This window comes from Rhipicephalus sanguineus, chromosome 2 (genome assembly GCF_013339695.2).
Source record: "Rhipicephalus sanguineus isolate Rsan-2018 chromosome 2, BIME_Rsan_1.4, whole genome shotgun sequence".
Taxonomy (NCBI): domain Eukaryota; kingdom Metazoa; phylum Arthropoda; class Arachnida; order Ixodida; family Ixodidae; genus Rhipicephalus; species Rhipicephalus sanguineus.
In genome coordinates, this window is record NC_051177.1 from 192298659 (window position 1) to 192320628 (window position 21970).

General features: G+C 42.2%; 1 protein-coding gene across 1 annotated transcript; it reads left to right on the forward strand.

Moving 5' to 3' along the window:
- The first annotated feature begins 9995 nt into the window (after positions 1-9995).
- LOC125757422 (uncharacterized) lies at positions 9996-14942 on the forward strand. Its single transcript, XM_049413014.1, has 3 exons — positions 9996-12432; positions 14237-14399; positions 14815-14942. Exons 1-3 carry the CDS (start codon positions 12232-12234, stop codon positions 14940-14942), a joined length of 492 nt encoding a protein of 163 aa, XP_049268971.1. The 5' UTR covers positions 9996-12231.
- The last annotated feature ends 7028 nt before the right edge of the window (positions 14943-21970 follow it).

The following is a 21970-nucleotide window of genomic DNA, read 5'->3' on the forward strand; positions in this document are numbered from 1 at the left end:
TACGTCGGGCAGACGGAAAGATGCCTCAACAACCGTCTAAGGGAGCACAGCGGCAACGTGGCAAAAGGAAGACAAGGGCACCTGGGGCAACATTGCCAGGGGTGTGGGTGCATACCGTACTTTGACAATACGGCAGTGTTGTTTAGAGACAAAGACCGGTGCACGCGTGAAATAATAGAAGCCGCAGCAGTGAACTGCGGTGATTACGAGTGTGTCAGGGCACCATCCCTTCTCTTATCCCAAAGAGAAATGGGATATCTTGATGGCAGCTGGTAAAATGCAATGCAACGAACACGTGCGGTGGTAATCAGATGAGTGGCTGTAGCTGGTTCTTCTTTTATTTTCTGTCTTTCACTGTATATATTTGCGAGCGCAGATATTAAACGTTAGTTGGAAGTTAGCGCTTGTGCTCGTCGTGTTCCTTTGTCCCTTGTGTAGAAGTTCCGCGCTATAAATCTTGTAATTATGGATTACCAACTAGCCCGAAGCAACGCCTTGCTCAGTTTTTTTAAAACAATCTGTACACCCTCTTTCAACAGATCTGATGTTACCGGATCCTAACCAGCGCCAATTGCCTCTTTGCGTTCCCTCTAAGGATTTCTTTACTTCCCATGTCATTACTGGTGGGTTGTCCTATTCCTCTGGCCTACTAATATACTTCTTACCTTATCGTCTTCGTTGTCCCGGCTACTGTACAGATATTTGTAAAGCTCCTCAGCTATTTTAACTTTCCTATCCATATTGACAGTGACTTTGCCTTCCCCATCCCTTAGTGCATACGTCCGGTTTTTGCCAGTGCGCAGTTTTCTCTTGACCCCTTTGAGGCTTCGTCCGTTCTAGAGATGACCAATAAAAGGATGGGACGAAGTCAGTCACGTGCGAGCCGGGCCGCGTGTTTGAGACCCCTGCCCTGCAGCAAAAATTAAATAAAACGATACAACGTGCCTTCCTAGATGAAGTCCAGAAGCGGTCTATACAATTCGCGCATCTATTTGGAATCAACGTCCATCGACACTGTCGAAGAGCGCAAGGTGAGGTTGTGATATTTACAGAGTACTCAAGAGTACTCGAGAGACTGATTAGACCGCATGCGCGTTGCTCGCACCGCATATACATGTATATAACAAATGATAAGATTCTAGCGTCCTTCGTTGATACTAACTGCAGTTGTTGCATTTTAGAAACGCTGGTTGTACCTTCACGTGTTTGCTCGCAGGTGAATGCATGCCATAGATATGTGTAGTCATGCGCAAGATGAGTCTCTAACACTGAAACTATCTTTGAAGTAACCATAACGCATAACCATAACGGCTAAACGCAGTGGGCAAGCGCAAAAATGTTCATGACACCAAATGCTGAGGCGGAAAATTCTATGGCATTTCAATACGACACATTCGCATTAGTACCTTACAAGTATTCATACACTAAACATGAATTCGGTGTTCCGCTCACATTATGACAAAAGAACGTCGTGACGTCATCGGAACGCGATAACGCACATATCGCTTAACTGCTTACGTCCGATATACTTACCTCGGCAATACCTACAGTGACTGTGTTATTACTTTCACATTTCATGCGTAGATATACAGGCAGATGCGTTTGGATAAGTGTAGTCTTTTACGATGTAAGAATATTCAACAAGCCGTGACGTGTACGTTCCTTTCGTTTCGTGCTCCCACGGCACCAACGAGCCGCGGGCGACCGAACGGCCGGCTCGCTCGATGTACAAACTTTTCCCATAGTGCGCCACGCTCCCGCGGGGCTTTCTGGGATTGCTTGAAAAGGTTCATTAGCAAGAATATCGCAATGCATTCACCCTGTCTCTTTAGACTATCATCTGATGCTTTCCAATCATATGCCTCAATTTATTTTTATCATATATCTGCACTTAATTATTACTTTCCTAAAACTATCAGCAGATTTAATTACTCCTTTAAATTGCAGAAGGGTGTCTTGAAGGGTCAGCTGGTACATGTTACTGCGTTGAAAACAGCGCAAAAACGGGGCGAAGGCTTAGGAACAAACAACAGAAGCGCTGTTCCTTTGTTCGTTAGCCTTCGTGCCGTTTTCGCGCGGTTTTCAGTGGAGTAACATGTAGCAACTGGCCCTTGAAGACACCCTTCTGCAATTTGTTTCTCTTACATCAGGCTCTTTTGCACCCTAGTGTTTTGCATAACTCATCAATGTGCGAGCGCTTGTGTTGTTTTTTCCTTAGCCTTCGTCCAATTTTCGCGCCGTTTTCAACGCAGTACTCCTTTAAATCGTCATCTCTCGTAAACGTTTCTCCTGACACTTATCGGTGATACATGGTATCTATATTAAACGAATAATTATAATTGATTACGAATTAATGATATTTATGACTGCTAATAATGAATGATATTCTACTACTTCCCACCATTGTACTATAACTGCATAGATTGAGATCTACAGCTGCATGGATTAGATACTATCTATTTTACTGATGTCCTACACAGACAGCTTTCACCCCTAAATTGAACATATGTTGAATTCATTGTACCATTCATTAGTAATGCGCTGTGTACCAAGGTGCGAATGTAGATGAACATTAGTAAGATGTTCTTACCGTGAATTCTGCTTAGCTGACGTAATTTTAAAAATTTGCGCAGCTTGCACTGAGTCGCGCAAACCTGGGCTAGAGCAGAGCTGGTCGGCACTTGGCTGGTCTTGGCTTGACTAGACACACGTGCATTCACACGCCGATGTACGAAGTGTTCACGGGGTCACATTGGTAATCACGAGTATAGACTAGGTGTTCATCGGGTTCGATTGGGTATCGCTCGGCAGTCACAACACCAAATAGGTTAATTAGCTTAATCAGATTAATTGGAATAATTAGCGTAATAGGTCTAATGTGCACATTTGGAACTTGGTCTAGCTTAACTTGCATCCCTCGTCAAGCTAGCATTTACTATATCTTAATTAGCTTAATTACGCTAATGAGCTTAATTAGTATAATCTACATACTCGAGGCTTCATCTCGACGAGCTTTCACGACAAGTCAGTCTAGACCTAATGAGCTAATTAACGTAATTAACACTAATTAGGCTCATTTATAATGGTTACATCGGTATCGCTCGGCATCTCTTGCCGAGCTCGGCATGACTATGCACACTAGAATCTCAACTCGGCTTAATTAGGGATAATTAGCCTTCTGGCTGTATTATGCTTGGCTAATTAGTTTTCGCCGTGCTCAACTAAACTTAATTACAATTGGCTATGATTAACATGGCTTAACTAGGCACAACTATGCTGAGTGCGCCGGCATAATGATGATTGTGTTTTGTCTACATCGCGAGTAGTACAAAGCGTGGGCATGACCTTGCTGTAAAAAAATATTAATATTAATTACGCTGCAGAGCCCCTAAATGCCAATTAGCAAACATTCTAAATGTATTCAGCCTCTTCCTATATGCTTTCATTTGATGCATCACTATGTTGTCGACCTATTAATTTATTGACCATATACCCACACTTGGCAACTGCCTACAACGATCACTAATAAACTATAATCGTCATCTTTAATTGCTAGGTTCCATAGGTTTACCCCAAATTATCCCTGATTACTAATTATCGATAACTATCACTAAAGATAATTGCATGTTACTATCTATCCTCGGATGTTAATTTCATACATTGAATACCCTATATATATCATGTAACTACATATCCTTCTATACTGAAAGATTTCTATTATAATCTTAAAATTGGTGAATTCATTACAAGTGATTACTTATATGGTCAGTGTGCAAATGTGCATAATGTTGCTGAGTAAATCTCAGTCAGTGTGAATTCTTGGGTGTCATTGTCAACTCTGTTAATTTTCCATAGTAATTAAGCTAAAATACCCCTAATCACTAATTAGCAACCTAAGATTCTTATATCTTTGATCCTCTTCGTCTCCACTTCCATGTGATATATTACAACGCAATCCTCCGATTAGTTGATTCTTATTCACCCCTTTTATATTTACCTCAAAGTGTAAGTATTAATAATGACAGCGTACAATTACCATATCTCTTATACCTCTGATTACTAATTAGCTATAACAGTATCTACTGCTAGTTACTTGCATGCGACAGGCATCTAATATTAATGGCGTGCATTGCAATGCTATATCTAAATATATATATAATATACATGTCTTTTTATACTAACCGCTTTCACCAATAAGTTTTAAGTAAATTGTTAAATTCATTAGTACTCTTGATTACTTACACCCAGTGGAGCAAAATTCGTATCCGTATCAATATATCTTGTCAATTCTTACTTACTTTGAATTACGAGGAGCTATTCTCATTTTTGACCATCTGCTCTAATTAACCTAAGACTTCTCATTGCTAATTATCAACTTAAGACCTCCACAGTATTCATACCCTCCATATCTTTAGCAGCTTCAAGAAAAACAAGCTTATATAAAAACACTGACATTTTCACCTCTTTTAGGACAACCGTAAATACTATGAAGCGTATGCACCCCTATAAGGTGGTTTCGCTGCAATGCACCTTCGACAAAAGTTCCCGTCGAACCTCAGAAACTTCGTCAACATCCGCCAAACTTCACAGATACGAATATTGAATCATCGAGATTGGGTCACTTCAGTGATTTAAGCAAGTGAGGGAGCATTGTTTTTATATAAATTTTTAAATTATCTCCTATGGAGTTTCACATAGCACATAAAAGTGGCTCTCGAACCCAGGAAGTTAATGGGAATAAAGCAAAATTTCTCCCACTGTGGCATAATGACTCCCAGATTATATGGACGAAGTGATTTAAGCGTATATTGAAGCGTTACACTACAATAAATGTTTAAAGGTCGGTTCCCATTGAGTGACGCTGCCACTTAGCAGCCAACACAACAGATGGCGCTAGTTGTCGATGTCCCGAATTCCTGGACATGTCCATCAGATGTCACGTGGTCGTGATGTCGACGAGGACAACAGTCAACACGTCCGAGATGAAACTGTTTATTTGGCCGAACTTGTGGCCGAGAAACTGAGAACTAGAACTACAGCAATACACGCTGTACAATGATAGCGGCGAACAGGGCGTCGTCCGTCGATCAACTGACAAGCGGTCAAGCGCGTCGGCTTTTATACAGGCGCTATGGAACTTTCCAGCAATATCGCTGGTGGCGGCGTTATCTCTCGACAAAGCTGGAACATTCGCGTGCGGCGCGCAATCTTAACAAAACGACCTACTAAAATCGTGAAGCTTCTCCAACACTGCTTCGCGGCCGTCGTCGAGCGTTCATAACCGTCCTTGCTGGTCAAACTCGAACACATCAAAATAAAATAAGAAGCGGGCGTGGCAATATTCGATTAGAGAGTGTCACTGTACAAAGACTATATTTTTTAAGGGTGAATCCTGGTTCAGAAACTTAAAGCTTACACTGTTTTAAGGTTGTCCTGCTGTGTGCATCGCCATATTTTCATTGATTCACATTACTGTGTCTCAATTCGTGCCATGCTTCACATTCACAAGTACGGAATGCACAAGCAAGTTTTGAAGCGTGGTGTAAGGGTTAACAATATTAATTACAGTTTTAAAGGTGTTTTGAATAAGTAAACCCATCTTCTAGGTCTTGCAATTTTATAACGGAATGCACACTAAGACGTAGTTATGGAAGTGATATCAGTTGATTAAACAGCCCACTAAAATCAATCTGTGAGGTTAGATACCATTGATCCTTGATACCTTTCGTGTCAGTTATTCTTTATCCTATACACCCTTATCACCAACAATGTTGTATTGTAAAAGACATTCTGGCACTACTTTAAAAAGCTCAGCCATCCTAATTAGTGACAGCCTGGCACTACCTTAAAAAGCTCAATCATCCTAATTAGTGAGCACGTACTTATGTCGGGGGGCATTGCGATCTTAAGTTCTTTCGTAAAAAATGTTCGCCTTACCTTAGCCTCTCATTTGCACAAGGTAAGAATTCAAGAGAGTATTTCTTTTGCAAAAAGCAGCTAGCATTCCTAAAATGCACTACACGATGCAAATAATGCTGCAGAATTAAGAATTTTTACTATTTTCGAGGAACAATTAAAGCATTGTTACCCCATATGTTCTGCTGGTTAGTGTTCCCTTTCTCCAAGGAGGTTCCGCAGCAACTTCAAGCCATGGCATGCATCAAAGATGACATGAATGTCTCGCTTGTGTTCTGGACACTCAAATGTTGTCATCAGGTCGTCGTAACGCTGCTCGCGTACACGACAGCCGAGTAGTTTTGCCATTGACACATTGGCTCCTAGGCAGTCACAAATAACAGCCATCACGATGAGCCCGCACTCTTGCAGCTTCTGCAGGGCTTGCAGCAGAAGGTCTCGAAGAACTTCGCCTGAGAGACCAGCATTTAGGAAATACACAAATGGCATCTTCCACGGCGCTGCCAGTCCAACAACCATGAACACCAGTGCGTCAGTGGTAAGTGGAGTGTTCTTTGGGTCACGCGACTGTTGGCTCTTCTCTCCCAAATCAGGATATACGATGATACGCCGTGTTGGAAGATCCAGCTCACACGCCTTTTTGATGCTCATCCCATTCAACAAAACTGAGCACATGCGCTCACGAGGAGTGGCGTTTGCGTATTTAGTCTTCAGGTCATTGAGCACCTCAGGCGTGAATCCTGGCATGCTATCAACAGCCTTGAGCCATCGTCGTATTCTTTGCACACACGGCATAGGAAAAGTGTGCTCACGTAGTCATAAGCTCGCAGCGAGTAGTAATGCAATGTTGCGGCAAAGGCTTTGATTTCAGGAGCATACCTTTTCCCACGGGGCTGTTCTGTTGCATTTCTTTGCCAATCCGCAATAATTGCTTTTGGCAAATTTCCCTACTTGCTCTTTTGACACTGCTTGCGACTGTTATTTTTGCTTTTGCAGTATCTCTGCCGCACTTTCCAAGCTTTCTTTTCTTTTTCTGGTAGCGACTGGCTTTTCCTTCAAGCAACTTGACTTTTTTTCTTGCGGCATCCAGGTCCTCGCTGAGCCTCTTCACTCTGCTCTCGGGCTGTTCTGCTGAGCTGTACAATTGGTCAACGAGGATGCTTTGGAGGCGTGTGCTTGGTGGAGGAGCTGTGGGCCGTTTCCTTGTTGGCTGGCATCGGTGAGTCTTGTTCCTGCAAATGAATGTTTACCACAGACTTACATGACCGCTCATTTATAGAACCAATAAGAAACTACTTGAGCCAATTGGTCAATACACTTTGTTCGCGAACAATTGATAAGCTGGTAACGAAGGCAGGAGGTCTGCCTTCTACGAAGACCCAGGCTTTTTTGTGCTTGCACTGCAGTATACGTACACATATATGGACATATCCAAAAGCACGAAAAAAAACGTGTGTTCAAAAGAAAGTGTGCAGAAACTTACTCGGTGGGCAAATCATAATCGTGGAAAAACATCATTGCCGACCCGACCACAACACAAAGCTATAAAGCCATAAGGCTTCACACAAACGATCATGATATAAGTACAACTCACACTTCGACAAGGACACAAAGAAGCGACAAACAAAGACAACCACTGTCTTGATTTGTCTTCTTTATTGTTCCTTGTCTTAGTATGCAGCGCTATTTAAATCATTGATCAACACCAATTACATCATTCGCGTTATACGCTACAGTTCCTTTAAAAATAAAACATTTTCTTCCGCAAACGTTTGAAAAACACCAGCATATCACAAACCGAGGGCGAGTAAACTAACAACTACGGAATTGCTCAAACCTGTGTTCTTAGCTGCAGCCGTTTGTTTGTAGCCTTATACGTAACCCAGGGGAGGACATTTTTTTAAATGCGAAGCATTGCTTAGTGAACCTCAGGCACTTTGGGCGTTTCTATCTACGTATCTATCTATCTATCTATCTATCTATCTAGCCGCCTACGTCTGGGCGCTCTCCAGGTCGTCTCCATAACTTGTAATATACCGAAATTGGCACAGCAGGGGATCAGTGTATGACGAACACGATTCACTGGTCATGACATGAATAACGCAAAATACCTGTCGCGTACGTCATGAAAACCTTTCTCTCAGTCACGTGTGGCACATACCCGCATACCAGAGTTAAGGTTATGCGGGTATGTGCCACAGGTGATACAAAGTCTCAACCAACACAGCAACCGCAAACACACACATTGACACGCAAGAAAAGTGATAATATTTGTTGGGGTTTTCCGTCCCAAAACCACGATATGATTATTGGAGACGCCGCAGCGAAGAGCTCCGGAAATTTTGACCATCTGATATTCTTTAACATGCACTGAGGTCGTACAGTACACGGGTATCTAGCGTTTTGCCTCCATCGAAATGCGACCGCCGCGGCCGGGATCGAACCCGAGACCTTCGGGTTAGCAGCCGAGCACCCTAACCGCTACACCACCGCGGCGGACGCAAGGATAGTGAGGAAGCTGAAGACAGAAGACCCCTGGAAGACGCTCAACTACCATGCACTCGTTCACGTGGTCCGCGGACCACGTCGTCGCGAAACCGGGGTCAATGCTTCCTACAATAAATCTGCCGAGAGAACCAGGCCTTTCAACATTACCGGTGACTTCAACATCGATTTATCGAGACCCAACAACGCCTGGTCTTTACACTGCGTGAAAGAAGGCTTGAACCCCAACAACACAAAACCTCCCAGGGATGTCCCAAAAATGTACCTACATCCCATGTCCCACACCGGACGTCCGACAGGCATCCTGCGGACGTCTCACACGGGATTATGCAGGGGTTGTTCCGAAAAACGCCCCTTGCGGGACGTGATCTGGAAACAGCATACTTACTTCGTCCGTGCGTGTTGTAAATAGCACATATATGTTACAACGTGAACATAGTTACGACTTTCTTGATTTTGCATTGTTTTTAGCAAGTCCTGTAACATGAGAACGAAAAAAAAATCCATTGCGTGGTTTGTTTACTTAGTGGCACGTTTATGACCGGATCGCGATTGTTCAGTATAAAGGAGTCGTCCTTCTTGGCTTAAAGGGGGGCGCACCATAGAATGGGGCGCACAATCTGACTTCAGAACATTCTTTTTACTTCAGCGCGGTGTGCTGTTTCGCAGGATTGCCACGGCACATCCACGGCATGTTGCTCATGAAGCCGATTGGTTTCGGTTTTACGTCACTTTTTTATTGTAAATATGTGTTCTTATCCAAATACGCGCAAAAAATAAGTATTGTTAACAATAACTATTTCTTGTAGAAATTTAAAATGTTTATAAATACTTTTGTCATTTCTTTGAACGCACTATCATCATCATTCTTGTTTAGAGCAGAAGCGGGACGATAGAATGCGGAACTATGCAGAACCACGGTGGAGGACGAAGTAGTTTCTCGTGCGCTTTTTCCTGGCGTTTACCACTGGTTGCGCTTAACACAAAGGTAAATATTGCTATTTCTAGAGCATCTATGCTCACTGCAGAAGCAACCTCACTATGTTCACTGTTCGCAACCCAGTCTTACGGGCTCGTTTTGTTTCTTTTCTAGGTCGCGCTTGACTGTGCACACGTGAGCAAACGTCCATGGCTTCCGACAGTGAGTGTGACGCTTTACCAATATCTCGTCGAATGTGGTTTCACTGTCGCATCAATCTGTCTCTTTGATCATAATCTTGTGTGGATTTCTTGCCCTCTTGTTCCCGTAACCAGCCATAAAAATCCATCAGTTTGTTATTTTAGACTATTCAAAGGTTAACAGTGCATGCATAATTGAACAAATAGAAACATGCCTTAGCGATTTCCGTGACACAGGTGCCTGCGCACTCCAGACACTGTTTAAAGATATGCGTCTTCGCTTACATAAATGTGTACCAACCAAACAAACCAAAAAAATTTAACAGACACCTTGGGTAGCTCGCAGCATTATTCAGAAGCGAAAGTTACAACACATACCGATGAATTTGATAAATAATGCACTGAGCATCCTCGCTCAAGCTGTGTATAGCTCTAAGAGAGTATTACTTCTGAACTTCTTTGCCTGACTTTATTACAAGTGACCCTAGTAAATTCTGGAAATATATGTGAAAAGAAAAAAATAGTATCACAGATGTCAGTCGACGGAACCAACGTGATGGATCAGGGACATTGCCCTGAATTTTAATCAATATTTTCAAAGCGTGTGATTCAAACTGCACATGTAACACGAGTTTCCACGTGCTGATGCACATGTAATTTCTTACCCTGGTGTGGTATCTATGCAGTTGCTGTTGAACTTGAAAACCAAAGAATCGTCGGGTCCAGACGATATCCCAAACGTGTTTCAACGACGATATGCTATATCTCTTGCTAAATGTTTGGTTATTATTTTTCATTCTGCTTTGCCGACTTCCCAATTGTCCAGTGACTGGAAGACAGCCCGAATTGTGCCCCTCTTTAAAAAAAAGGGAGACCGCCTAACACTTGGAAATTACCGTCCTATTTCACTAACTTCGTCATGTAAAATTTTTGAACATATAGCCACTAGTATAAATAAATTCCTGGAAGAGCACTCCATATTGACTAAGTTTCAACATGGGTTTAGGAAAGGATTCTCTACCGTAACTCAACTTGTCACATTGTTCCATTCTCTTGCATTAACCCTCTACAGACACGGTATGTTGATATGCTTTTCTTGGATTTGGTAAAGCTTTTGACAAAGTTCCTCACAGTAAACTAATTTTCAACCTTGATACAATAGGTATTTTAAAAATGTTCATAGGATTTCAGCCTACTTAACTAATCACACACAATACAGTCATGCAGGGGGTCAACTCTCGCATTGTCTTCTAGTCACATCCGGTGTACCACAGCGCAGTGTGCTAGGCCCTTTTCTCTTTCAATTGTATGTTAGTGATATTGTTGATGTTGTTAGCCCTGGTGTATAAATTAGATTATTTGCTGATAATTGTTTTGTTTAAAGAAATTATTTGCACTAATGATTACGACCTCAACAGTAGTCTGGGTAATATACATGAATGGTGTAAAGAATGGGGAATGTCACTAAACATGAGCAGATGTGTCTGCCTTCCAGTAACTCACAAAAAAAATCACCTTTCATATACTTACTTTTTCGGGTCTTCGCCAATACAACAAGTAAGTTGCTACAAATATATCGGTGTGAAACTGACTTCTAACCTATCTTGGAATCTTCCTATTGATGTTTGCTCATCTGCCTTCCGCAAGCTATGTGTCCTGAAGCATAAACTTAAAGCTGCTCCCACTAATATTAAACTCCTCTGCTACACTGCTCTTGTGTGACCAAAACTAGAATATATGTGCAATAAATGGGAACCTTATACTAAACGTAACATTGATAGTCTTGAGTGTATTCGGAGAAAGGCTGTAAGGCTTATATATTTTAAAAAATTTTTGCGTTAGACTCGCCCTCTAATTTAAAGCAAGCTAATGACGTACCACTATTACAGGCACGAAGGCAAAGTATACATTAGAATTTCTTTTCCAGCTTTGGAATAACAAACTAGCTCTCGATCTATCACCGTATTTATCACCCTTAACTAGCAGGCCCACCTGACACCACCAAGAAAACGTGCTCATGTCATATTTTGCTCGCACTGACCTGTTTAAATATTCTCATTTTCAAGGACCATTCATGAATGGAATTGCCTTATGAAGGCAAATGAGCAGACTGCGAATTAACATTTTTGAGCTTGCATCTGTGTTTTTCTTTTGTTGCTGAGTGTTTCTGCTTTGTATTTATTAATGTTCACCCTGCTTGGATCTTGAGTCCGCAGTATTGAATAAAGAAATAAATAAGTGGGTATAAGTTTGTACAATAAGACTGGCATTCAAAACATTGACACAAGAAAAGGAAGGTTGTCCCTGTGTTCTCATTTTCACATTTTGTACACCTGCCTTTCTGTGCTGTAAACGTAACTAGTAGGTCATTTGGAAAGAAATGTAAGCTAACATTTATGAATGCAACACTGGTCATCACCGAGTTAAAATTTCAGGTTCGTGATACTTGCATCAGCCAGACAGGATGCATAAACATCACTCTTCACCGCCCACAGACAGAGATGGCTATTTATCCTTTCATTGTTGTGAATGCAGGGATACCTCCATTTTCAATGCTGTACTAGTGATGGTAGGGGGAGTGACGGCTTAATAATGTGAGCTTCTTAAAGGAAACCATATTTAATATGTGGCTCCAGACTATGTTAGCATACCATCTACTATGCTCACAACTGTGCTTTTATTTCAGCGTTCATGGAAAAAATTTTGTTTGCACTAAACGCCATAAAGCTGACTCAGCAGACACACACGCAGTGCTTCAGTGAACTAATCAAGAAAGTGGACGATGCACCTTTGCACTCAACGGACATTCCTGACTTGCCACTTTCAACTGTAGAGGACTTGTTGAGATATGATGAAGAGCTTGGAGCCAAAAGTGAAGCAAGGGTTGCAATGGTAATTTTGATTTATGGATCTCTGTCACCTAAGTTTACATTTCATAGCTTCAGGGATGCTCTGTTTTTAAGTGACAGCTACATGTTTACATGCCTGCATTTACTATTTAGTGTAGCAGTGGCTGATGAAGTGCAATTTTATGTGCCTGTTTCCATGCCTTGTAGCATATAATTTATAGACTTATTTATACTCTTATTTCTAATTTATGTTAACGATATTAGTAACCACTTGTCATCACCAATCAGACTATTCGCAGACAATAGTGTTGTATACAGGCACATTGCCAATAGTGCTGATGTGAGTGCATTGCAGTCTGACATCAAATAGCGCACTGGTGCCAACGTTGGCAGATGGAAATAAATGTCTCGTAAACAAAATATATAAAATTTAAAAGACCTAGTAACCCCGAGCATGCACTCTTACATAATTAACAATGTGGCAGTCGAAAATTTACCTATGCTAAAATACTTAGGCATCCGCCTTCTAATCTCTCATGGAATGCGCATGTTGATGCAGTAACCAATAAGGCTTCAAAAGCACTAGAATTTATTAAACGTAACTTGCACTCTGCCAAGCCATCTACTAAACTTCTTGCATACATAACCTTAGTTTGCTCAAAAATAGAATATGCCGCCCTTATTTGCAACCCTAGTCAGTTATACAAAGCAGCCCGCTTTATTACAAGAAAGTATTCACACTTCCATAGTGGGACAGCTATCAAAGCCTCATTGAATCTACCTACACTAGAAAAGCGAAGGCTTATCGCGCTACTCTCACTTTCACAGACTTTATTTCAGTGATTCGCTGTTTTACATTCACAAATCAAACCAGCCCATCTCATTTTTCTGCGCTTGGATCACGCATATAAAAAACGGCCCATGTTTGTACACACTACCTTCGTAACTTGATCACTGCTGTTTCTTACAATTTTCCATTGGAACAGGCTGCCAAGCGATGTCACTGCGTGATAACGACTCATTTGTTAATGCATTGAAGCAGGTACCTGTTCAACGTAGAGTTGTAATTTAGCTATATTTTCCGATGCCTTGTTTTTATTACGAACGTCATCACTCCTTCTAACACTTGTAATAGCATATATATTGTATCTTGTATTACATTGCATTGTATTGCATCTTCATCTTCATGTTGCACGCGAACTTGTTGTGCTTTTTATTTTTATTTTGTGAATGTAACCCCAATGTATTAAAATCAACCCCCCCCCCCATGTTATGCCTGCAAGGGCCCTTAGGGTATATGACTAAGTACATAAATAGGAATGATTTGAATTGAATTCTGGGGTTTCAGATTCCAAAACCACAATTTGATTATGAAGCACGCCGTAGTGGGGGACTCCGGATTAATTTTTACCAACAGGGGATCTTTGTTTCCTCAGTTTTGTTACTCTGCTATATTATAAGCATTGACACAACACTGCCTTCATTGTTTTTCATGATTACAATAAGCTCCCCTTTTGTGAGTATGTGAAACAATAATGGTATACAAGGGAACCCTGATACATCGAATCTGAAGGGGATCACAAAGAAGTTCGATATATAGGTAATTCGATATATAAAATGAAAATTATATACAAAAAATTTTCAAGGGGATGTTTGTTATACACAATAATTCGTTATATGTGGGTTCGATATATGTGGGTTTAACTCTATATACTACTCGTTTAGCCTTATGTTTTCCCACATTTTTGTTTAACAGAACACGCTGCACTGAAACCATCGGTTGTTATATTATGTCGGGTTTTGAGATAATTGGTTCTTTCAAACTCTTATTGCACTTTTCCTTCCAGAAAAAGCACATGGCCATACAAGGAGGTGAAAGCACGCAGCAAAAAACGTCCCGCATCCTCAAGAGCATGCTCTCTTGGAATGTTGCTGTACAGTTCAGCTGGTTTGGAGCTAAAGGGAAGAAGAAGAAGTTCAGTGACCTGAACATCTGCAAGCTGATGTGTAGTAAGTTATATTTCGTTATAGAAGACTGCCTTACATTCCTTTTTTTATTTCTCATTGTTCATTTTTAATGTTTCCTTGTGTATAATGTTCCTGAATCACCTGAGGATATTTTATAGAACCTGTGCACTCACCCGCACGCGAAATGCTTGCGCTGAATGCAAAGGCACAATGTAAATAACCCACAAAGCACCTGTTACCATTAGACAACTGGGTGCAGTAACATTGTGCCTATATTTACTTGTATGCTATTTTAAGAACTAGCTTATATGTAAAAAATAAATGATTACCAAGGGCATCATTATTCAGGAATTTGAGCAAGTGAGAGGCAGTAATGGTTGTGAAAGTTTTTGCTTTTCAATCTAAAGATACCCTGCTAACCTTAACAAAACAATACATGTTTTTGATGTGTGTGCAGGCAGCCTGACCAATGACACGTCCTTCAGGGCCACCTTGAAAGACACAGAAAAAGCTGGCATGTCATGGTTTCGACATGCTCCCGAGAGGGCGGCAGGAGAAAGGTCAGCAGAGGCTGACTCAGCGTGATATGGTTATTTAAAGTGACTAACAATTATTTTTATTATACTCATTCTTTTTTCCGCTTAGCGTCAACGCAAAGCTTGCCAGTTCATTGTGCATTAATATAGTTCACTTCGTTGAACAGAATAAAAGTATTTTTTTCTGTACGGATGTTTCTTCCAGAGTTCTTGAACTGGGGGCTCCATGGCAGGCCCGTTTTTCGAGAACTAAAAACATACACCATAAAAATCAAGTACCATATGCAGTGTGCTCTTTCTACACTTGCCCTTCTTCCTCATTCTCGCGTTGAAAACCTCTGTGACAGTCCAGTATATGAGAAAAAATGATACATCTAACATCCCAATCAAGTACCACATGCAGTGACATTGGGACATCCCAGGGAAGTCGTTTTTTGTCTCACTTGGGTAGTGTTTGGGATTAATCTCGGACATCCCTAGGATGCCCTGAAAATCCTGTATGGGACATCCTTTGTACGTCCCTAGGATGCCTGTGTGTTGTTGGGGAATATGGACAGTGCATCAAGATACCTCGCTGCCACGTCCAGGACAGGAGTCATCATGGACCATTTCATCGTAAGAGACATCCAGGATTTCTACCAGCTGTGCTATACCTCGCACTTCACTACACTTAGACCCCTCGTAACCGCCTTCACGAACGGATCCGATTAACAAGTTCGGTCCAGCTGCTGGTGCTCACTGATAACGGTGACGATGACCTTGTTCAAGAACTGTCAAGAACCCCTTCTACACATACACACGGGTTCGTGAAACGTGCGTGTGTTCACCGTCATGACGGACAAGCATAAGCATAACAAGTGTAACGCAACTGTAACAACTGAAACTGTGAATGTAACGTACGTGCAGTGCGCCTGCGCGTGCCACTCGGCTGTGTGTATATCCAGGGAAACTTTAGTGAATGAAGCTTAGTTGTGAGTAACGCCTGTTCTGTGCATATGTGTTTCTTCTTTGTGCTGTTTGGATTCGCGCTATCCAGGATTGAAGAATATAAGCACTACATGTCAGCTTAACGCGTCTGTGTTGGTAACACCCATGTTGTCGTTGGCATCGTTACGCAACTGTAAACAACTGGTCATATAATGCATATGCGACTCTTCAACATATGAGTGTGCGTATACCACTTCCACATTTCTCTAGCGTCATTCCGTAACGTTTCGCTCAGTGTAAAGAATTACGCCACAGTCACCATCCCGCGCATGCTTCGCATAACATCGATTCCCACGGTACGTGGGATCTGCCGAATTTTTCTTTTCTTTAATGTGCAATGCATGCTGTTTGCATAGAGGCACATGTCAAGTCAAACGAGCCACTTCGTTTGCATTGGTGCATAAATATTTCTACATTTTAAAAAAGGCAATCGGTGGGTAACTAATGCACACAGTCCACTTCACATACTGACATATTAGTATTAGTAGCTTCCCATCCGCTACTTTGTGAGCCAGTGAGACTTAGTATTCATCAGTGTAAAACAAATGTCTCACTAGCATTGCCATTTGCCTATGTCAATGTGGAAAAATGTGTATTTAGATTCACCTTTTTTTCTTATCCCTCTCACCTTTTGAGTGCTGTACAAGCAATATAAATAAATTGTTTTTAGCAATTCTTCCTGTTGTCCACTTTGTTTGTTTGTCAAGGGGGGGGGGACGAGGAACGTAAGCTATTTTTTTGTTGTTTTGGGGACAAATTGATGACATTTTGCATGCATATGTCATTTGCTCTGCCAATGTTATAAATGAAATCGGTTTTGAGCTATCTGTTGCAGTTCTTGAGTAACGACACTTAATAAAATCTCACTCACATCACAAAATAAATTATTTCTGCCTACATGCTCCAACATTTTTGCATAACTATATTTACAAGAGGCCATTCTGTGCCATGAAGGCATTGGTTGATTTTTTAACATTCTCATAAGCACAAAAAAATTTCGAGATGTCTTGTACACATAGCTTAACTAGAAACTTTTACAACAAAAGACAATTCCAGAAATCTTTGTGTCGTGCTGACAAACATGGACAGCTTTGCGGCACCTACCTATGTTTCAGAGTCTAAATGCAAAAAAAAGTCTAAGGGTTATACCTTTAGTATTTATTGTGAAATGACATAGGAATGTCTGTTATGAAAGCTGAGAAAATGGAACTATGAAGTGACTTGGTTTTATTTTTCATCCGAGAAGTACAGCATTACGACTACCTTGATCTCCGTTCTCTCCTCTTTACGATGATACAAACATGGCAGCACTGTGCCAATGGAAAGCTGCAAGATTTCTATTTTCTCAAGCCCAGCTTTCTCATACTTTTTGCTGAGAGCACACTGGTAAAATACTTTTTTTGCAACTTCTGTTGCTTATTTTTTTCTAATATTTCTCCATAACGTAAAAAATGGAAAACTGGATATCTCGACCACGTTTATCATTGCTATTGACATGTCCCCATAATATTATGCAAAATATTGCGCTTTCTTAACGGAAACATTATTCCGCAACTTCTGTGCGTTTCTTTGTTTTTAATGAGGGCATGCGCGCACACGCCAACACACATGGAATGACGCCTTGCTAGTTGGTGTCAGACTTCAAAGGCGTATCTACCGGGGGGGGGGGGGGCAAGGGGGGCGCTAGCCCCCGCATTGAGAAATGTGGGGGGCGCCGGAGCCCCGCCACTTTCGACAGTGGTTATTGTCGGCTGCAGACAGGGAAACTAACAAGTCAGGCAAAGTTTTACTTGAACGCAGCAATAACGTAATTTTTTAAATAAAATTTGTCCTACGATTCTGCTGTGAGGACTGTCCTCCGTGTGTCATAACCACGCACTGTAAGCTACCTGCGGTGCGGGCTGCCTATTCCACGCTTGTGCGACTTGCGCTCGAGCATTGCAGAGGAGGCTATCGCTCAGCAGGGGCTCGATAACATTACAGCAATCTATCATGATTTTATTAAATGCGTAGCATTTCTTAGCGAACCTCAGGCACTTTGGGAGTTTCTATCTACGTATCTATCTATCTATCTAGCCGCCTACGTCTGGGCGCTCTCCTAGTCGTCTCCATAACTTGTAATATACCAAAATAGGCTCAGCAGGGGATCAGTGTATCACGAACACGATTCACTGGTCATGACATGAATAACGCAAAATACCTGTCGCGTACGTCATGAAACCCTTTCTCTCAGTCACGTGTGGCACACACCTACATACCAGAGTACATGTTATTTGGGTATGTGCCACAGGTGATACAAAGTCTCAACCAACACAGTAACCGCGAGCACACACATTGACATGCAAGGAAATTCATAATAATTGTAGAGGTTTTCTGCCCCAGAACCACGATATGATTATGAGAGACGCCGTAGCGAGGGGCTCCGGAAATTTTGACCATCTGGCATTCTTTAACGGGCACCGAGATCACACAGTACACGGGTATCTAGCGTTTTGCCTACATCGAAATCCGACCGCCGCGGCCGGGATCGAACCCGCGACCTTCGGTCGTCAGCAGCCGAGCACCGTATCCGCTACACCACCGCGGCGGACGCAGGGATAGTCAGGAAGCTGAAGACAGAAGACCCCTGAAAGACGCGCAACTACCATCCACTCGTCCACGTGGTCCGCAACGTGGACCACGCCGTATACGCAAAAATCGGGTTCAATGCTTCCTACAAACAAACCTGCCGAGAGAACCAGGCCTCTCAACATTACCGGTGACTTCAACATTGATTTATCAAGACCCAGAACGCCTGGTCTTTATACTGCGCGAAAGAAGGCTTGAATATGGACAGGGCATCAAGAAACCTCGCTGCCACCTTCAGGACAGTAGGCACCATAGATCGTTTCATCGTAAGAAGCATCCAGGATTTCCTCCAGCTGTGCTATACCTAGCACTTCACTACACTTAGACCCCTCGAAGCCGCGATCACGAATGGATTCGATTAACAAGTCCGGTCCAGCTGCTGGTGCTAACTGATCACGGCGATGATGACCTTGTTCAAGAACTGTCGAGAACCCCTTCTACACATACACACGGGTTCGTGAAACGTGCGCGCTTTCTCCGTCATAACGGACAAGTATAAGCATAACAACTGCAACGCAACTGTAACAACTGCAAGTGTGACTGCAACGCACGTACAGTGCGCCTGCGCGTGCGACTCGGCTGCGTGTATATCCAGGGAAACTTTCCTGAATGAAGCTTAGTTGCGAGTAACGCCTGTCCCGCGCGTATGCGTTTCTTCTTTGTGCTGTTAGGATTCGTGCTATCCAGTATTGAAGAATATAAGCACTACATGTCAGCTTACCGCGTCTGGTGTTTGTAGCACCGATGTTGCTGTTGCCATCGTTACGGAACTGTAAACAACTGGTTATATAATACATAAGCGACTCTTCGACATATGAGTATGCGTATACCACTCCCACATTTCTCCAGCGCCATTCCGTCGCGCTTCGCTCAATGTAAAAAATTACGCCACAGTCACCATCCCGCGCATGCTTCGCATAACATCGATTCCCACGGTACGTGGGATCTGCCGATTTTTTTGTCCTTCCTGGCCTGAAATTAAAGTAATCCGCGACGCAAATATGGGCGGGAACCAGTCAACGTTTTATAGCCCGATCAACGCTCTCCTTTTTCAGGAAATTCAGTTTCTTTAAAACGAATAGCATCGCCACTGCTCCATATTCAAGCTTCTCTGAGTCGATGAGTATGCAGAAGTGTCCAGTATTTTAGTTGTGCCTAGGCAGGACAGCTAAAATAGATCCCCGCTTTAGTCTCCGATTAGCCTGCTTCACTTGGCTTATCATATGGTAGCCTGCAGCGATCGTGGCGGCTTGAAACAAGGCAGTGGTGTCGAGCACATTGAGAAGCCCAGCTTTCAAGTTTGCCCAGTTACTTGACCGATTTCCCCAGGGAGATGATCAGCGTCCTTGGTTTTCAGGACTAGGAAGGCTGCCTACCGGCAAAGGATTGTGCCTGCTTCTAATAATGTTTATTTCTCTCTCTACCTCTCTGTCAGCAACGATGAGTTCACAGAGAGTTGTACACGCGCAAAAACAGCTCAGCTCATAAGTACTACAACTGAAAGTATCTATCATACACATGCACATATGAATCCATCTCGCCCCCTGCTCTAAGCAGCCGCTGCCAATGTGATTGGCGGGCAGCCTTCTCAAAATATGTTCAGAAAGAGACGCTGTCTGGCTATACAGAAAAAAAATGAGTTATTGTTCAGCACAGTAATGCGCTGCTTATTGTGCACACTTCATTTTAACGCCGCGAGTTTTCGCAGACCTGTTGAGGTCGCATAACAATTGGAGTCATGCGTACGTGGTAATTACGCGGTGGATCACTTACGCGTCATTTGTTGCATCGTTTTACGAGCAAATGCTGTGAGCATGACCCAGAAAATTTCGACCAGTCATTAACAGCTAACGATCTATATGGAAGGAAATAATGCGGGGTAGTTTAACGTTATAATCGCCCACATTGTTTGAAGGAAAATTTGAGCTTACAGAGTTTACGTAGGCTATTTACTTGGAGGAACCGGAGAGGATGAGTAAAGGGCCACTTCACCGCTTTCCCGTCCACCCCCCACCCAAGCAGGGAAAAGTAGGAGGGCAAGGAACGACACCTATTATATAAATTTGTAGTCATTTGTATTCTTATAACTATGCACAACCAGCTCAATGTGGTTTGCTTAAGTATTAAGCGACTGAACTTGGTCTTCTTCTTAAAAATAATTTATATTAGAGGGCTAGAACAGTAAAGAAATTGGCACTCAGCTTATCCTGAAGACTTCTGCGAAGTACCTTGCTTTGTCAGCCACATGTTTTGTTTACTAAGTGAGAATTTAAGGTACTAGAGTCATAGCAGGTTCTTCATGCTCATCGTATCTACAACGCCAAACTAAGACTGGGAAGTTTGGTGATGGAATAATGAGACGATCAGGTTAAATTTGGATGTACGTTTTAAACTTCACGGTAACATTTCGAAAATGTTATTAAACACTGCTGTGTTGTCGCGGTATAGGGCGGCCCAACCTGCACAATCAGTTTTGAAAAGCAAGTCATCTGATCAGCTCTATGAATATAAAAAATCGCCTCAATCTATATATATATATATATATATATATATATATATATATATATATATATATATATATATATATATATATATATATATATATATATGTACGGTGGACAGAGCGATCGACGCCACCCCCCCCCCCCCCACTCGCGAACGAGTTGGTACGCCACTGGTGTCAGTCATCTATATTCTCATTTTGTGCCAAATTAAGGTGGACAGAGCATACAAGCATGAGGCATGTACCAAGTTCAGCTCTATTTGGTGCAAGACAAAGTTATACTTGCAACGCTACTTTACTGTGTTTGTTTCCGTGTGTAAAATAACAGCTGAGCAACAGCCTCTAAAACAGCAGCTTTCACAACTTTAATTACTCTCTATGTATTCCATGCAAACTGCATGATCTGCATAGCTGGCTTCCTTGGCACATGAGCGTAAAGTGTGTGAGCGTCATGCATAAAATGATTTCCTACTGTTCACAACAAGTGCTGTTACCTTTTTTGCATTGTCAGTGCTACTCCACTGCAAACATTTTTTTGTATTCATAATTGTAATGCAGTGTTACAATTGTTCATCTTTGAGCAGCAAGGTTTGTTCAAACTACTAGTTCATGGCCGTGCATGCACTGGTACTTTGAATAAACACGGCAGTATGGTTACCTTTTCTTTTCTGGCTGGTGTCAAGAACTTTGATGGCATGGGACCCTCACGGAGGCGCCGGCATTGCCCGTCAGCGTAGAAAGCTGATTCTTCGAAATGTGCGGAGCACAGCATGTGGCGACCCGTTGGTAGAAAGCCTGGCTGGCTCATAACCTGAAGCAATTTTTGTAGTAAATCTGGGTCCTGTACCGGAAACCTGCTCATCCAGAAAGGTTTTTCTTCTTTTGTAAGAACTGGTCTACATAAAGCACAGCTTGCCAATGCTGTTCCTGCTGCCTTTGAGCCATTTTTGGCTGAATAT

Excerpts from the sequence above, each read along its gene's own strand:
- LOC125757422 (XM_049413014.1), top strand. The coding sequence starts at position 12,232 with ATGGAAAAAATTTTGTTTGCACTAAACGCCATAAAGCTGACTCAGCAG. Across the intron at positions 12,433-14,236 it reads GTGAAGCAAGGGTTGCAATG|AAAAAGCACATGGCCATACA; the intron begins GTAATTTTGATT and ends TTTTCCTTCCAG. Across the intron at positions 14,400-14,814 it reads CATCTGCAAGCTGATGTGTA|GCAGCCTGACCAATGACACG; the intron begins GTAAGTTATATT and ends ATGTGTGTGCAG.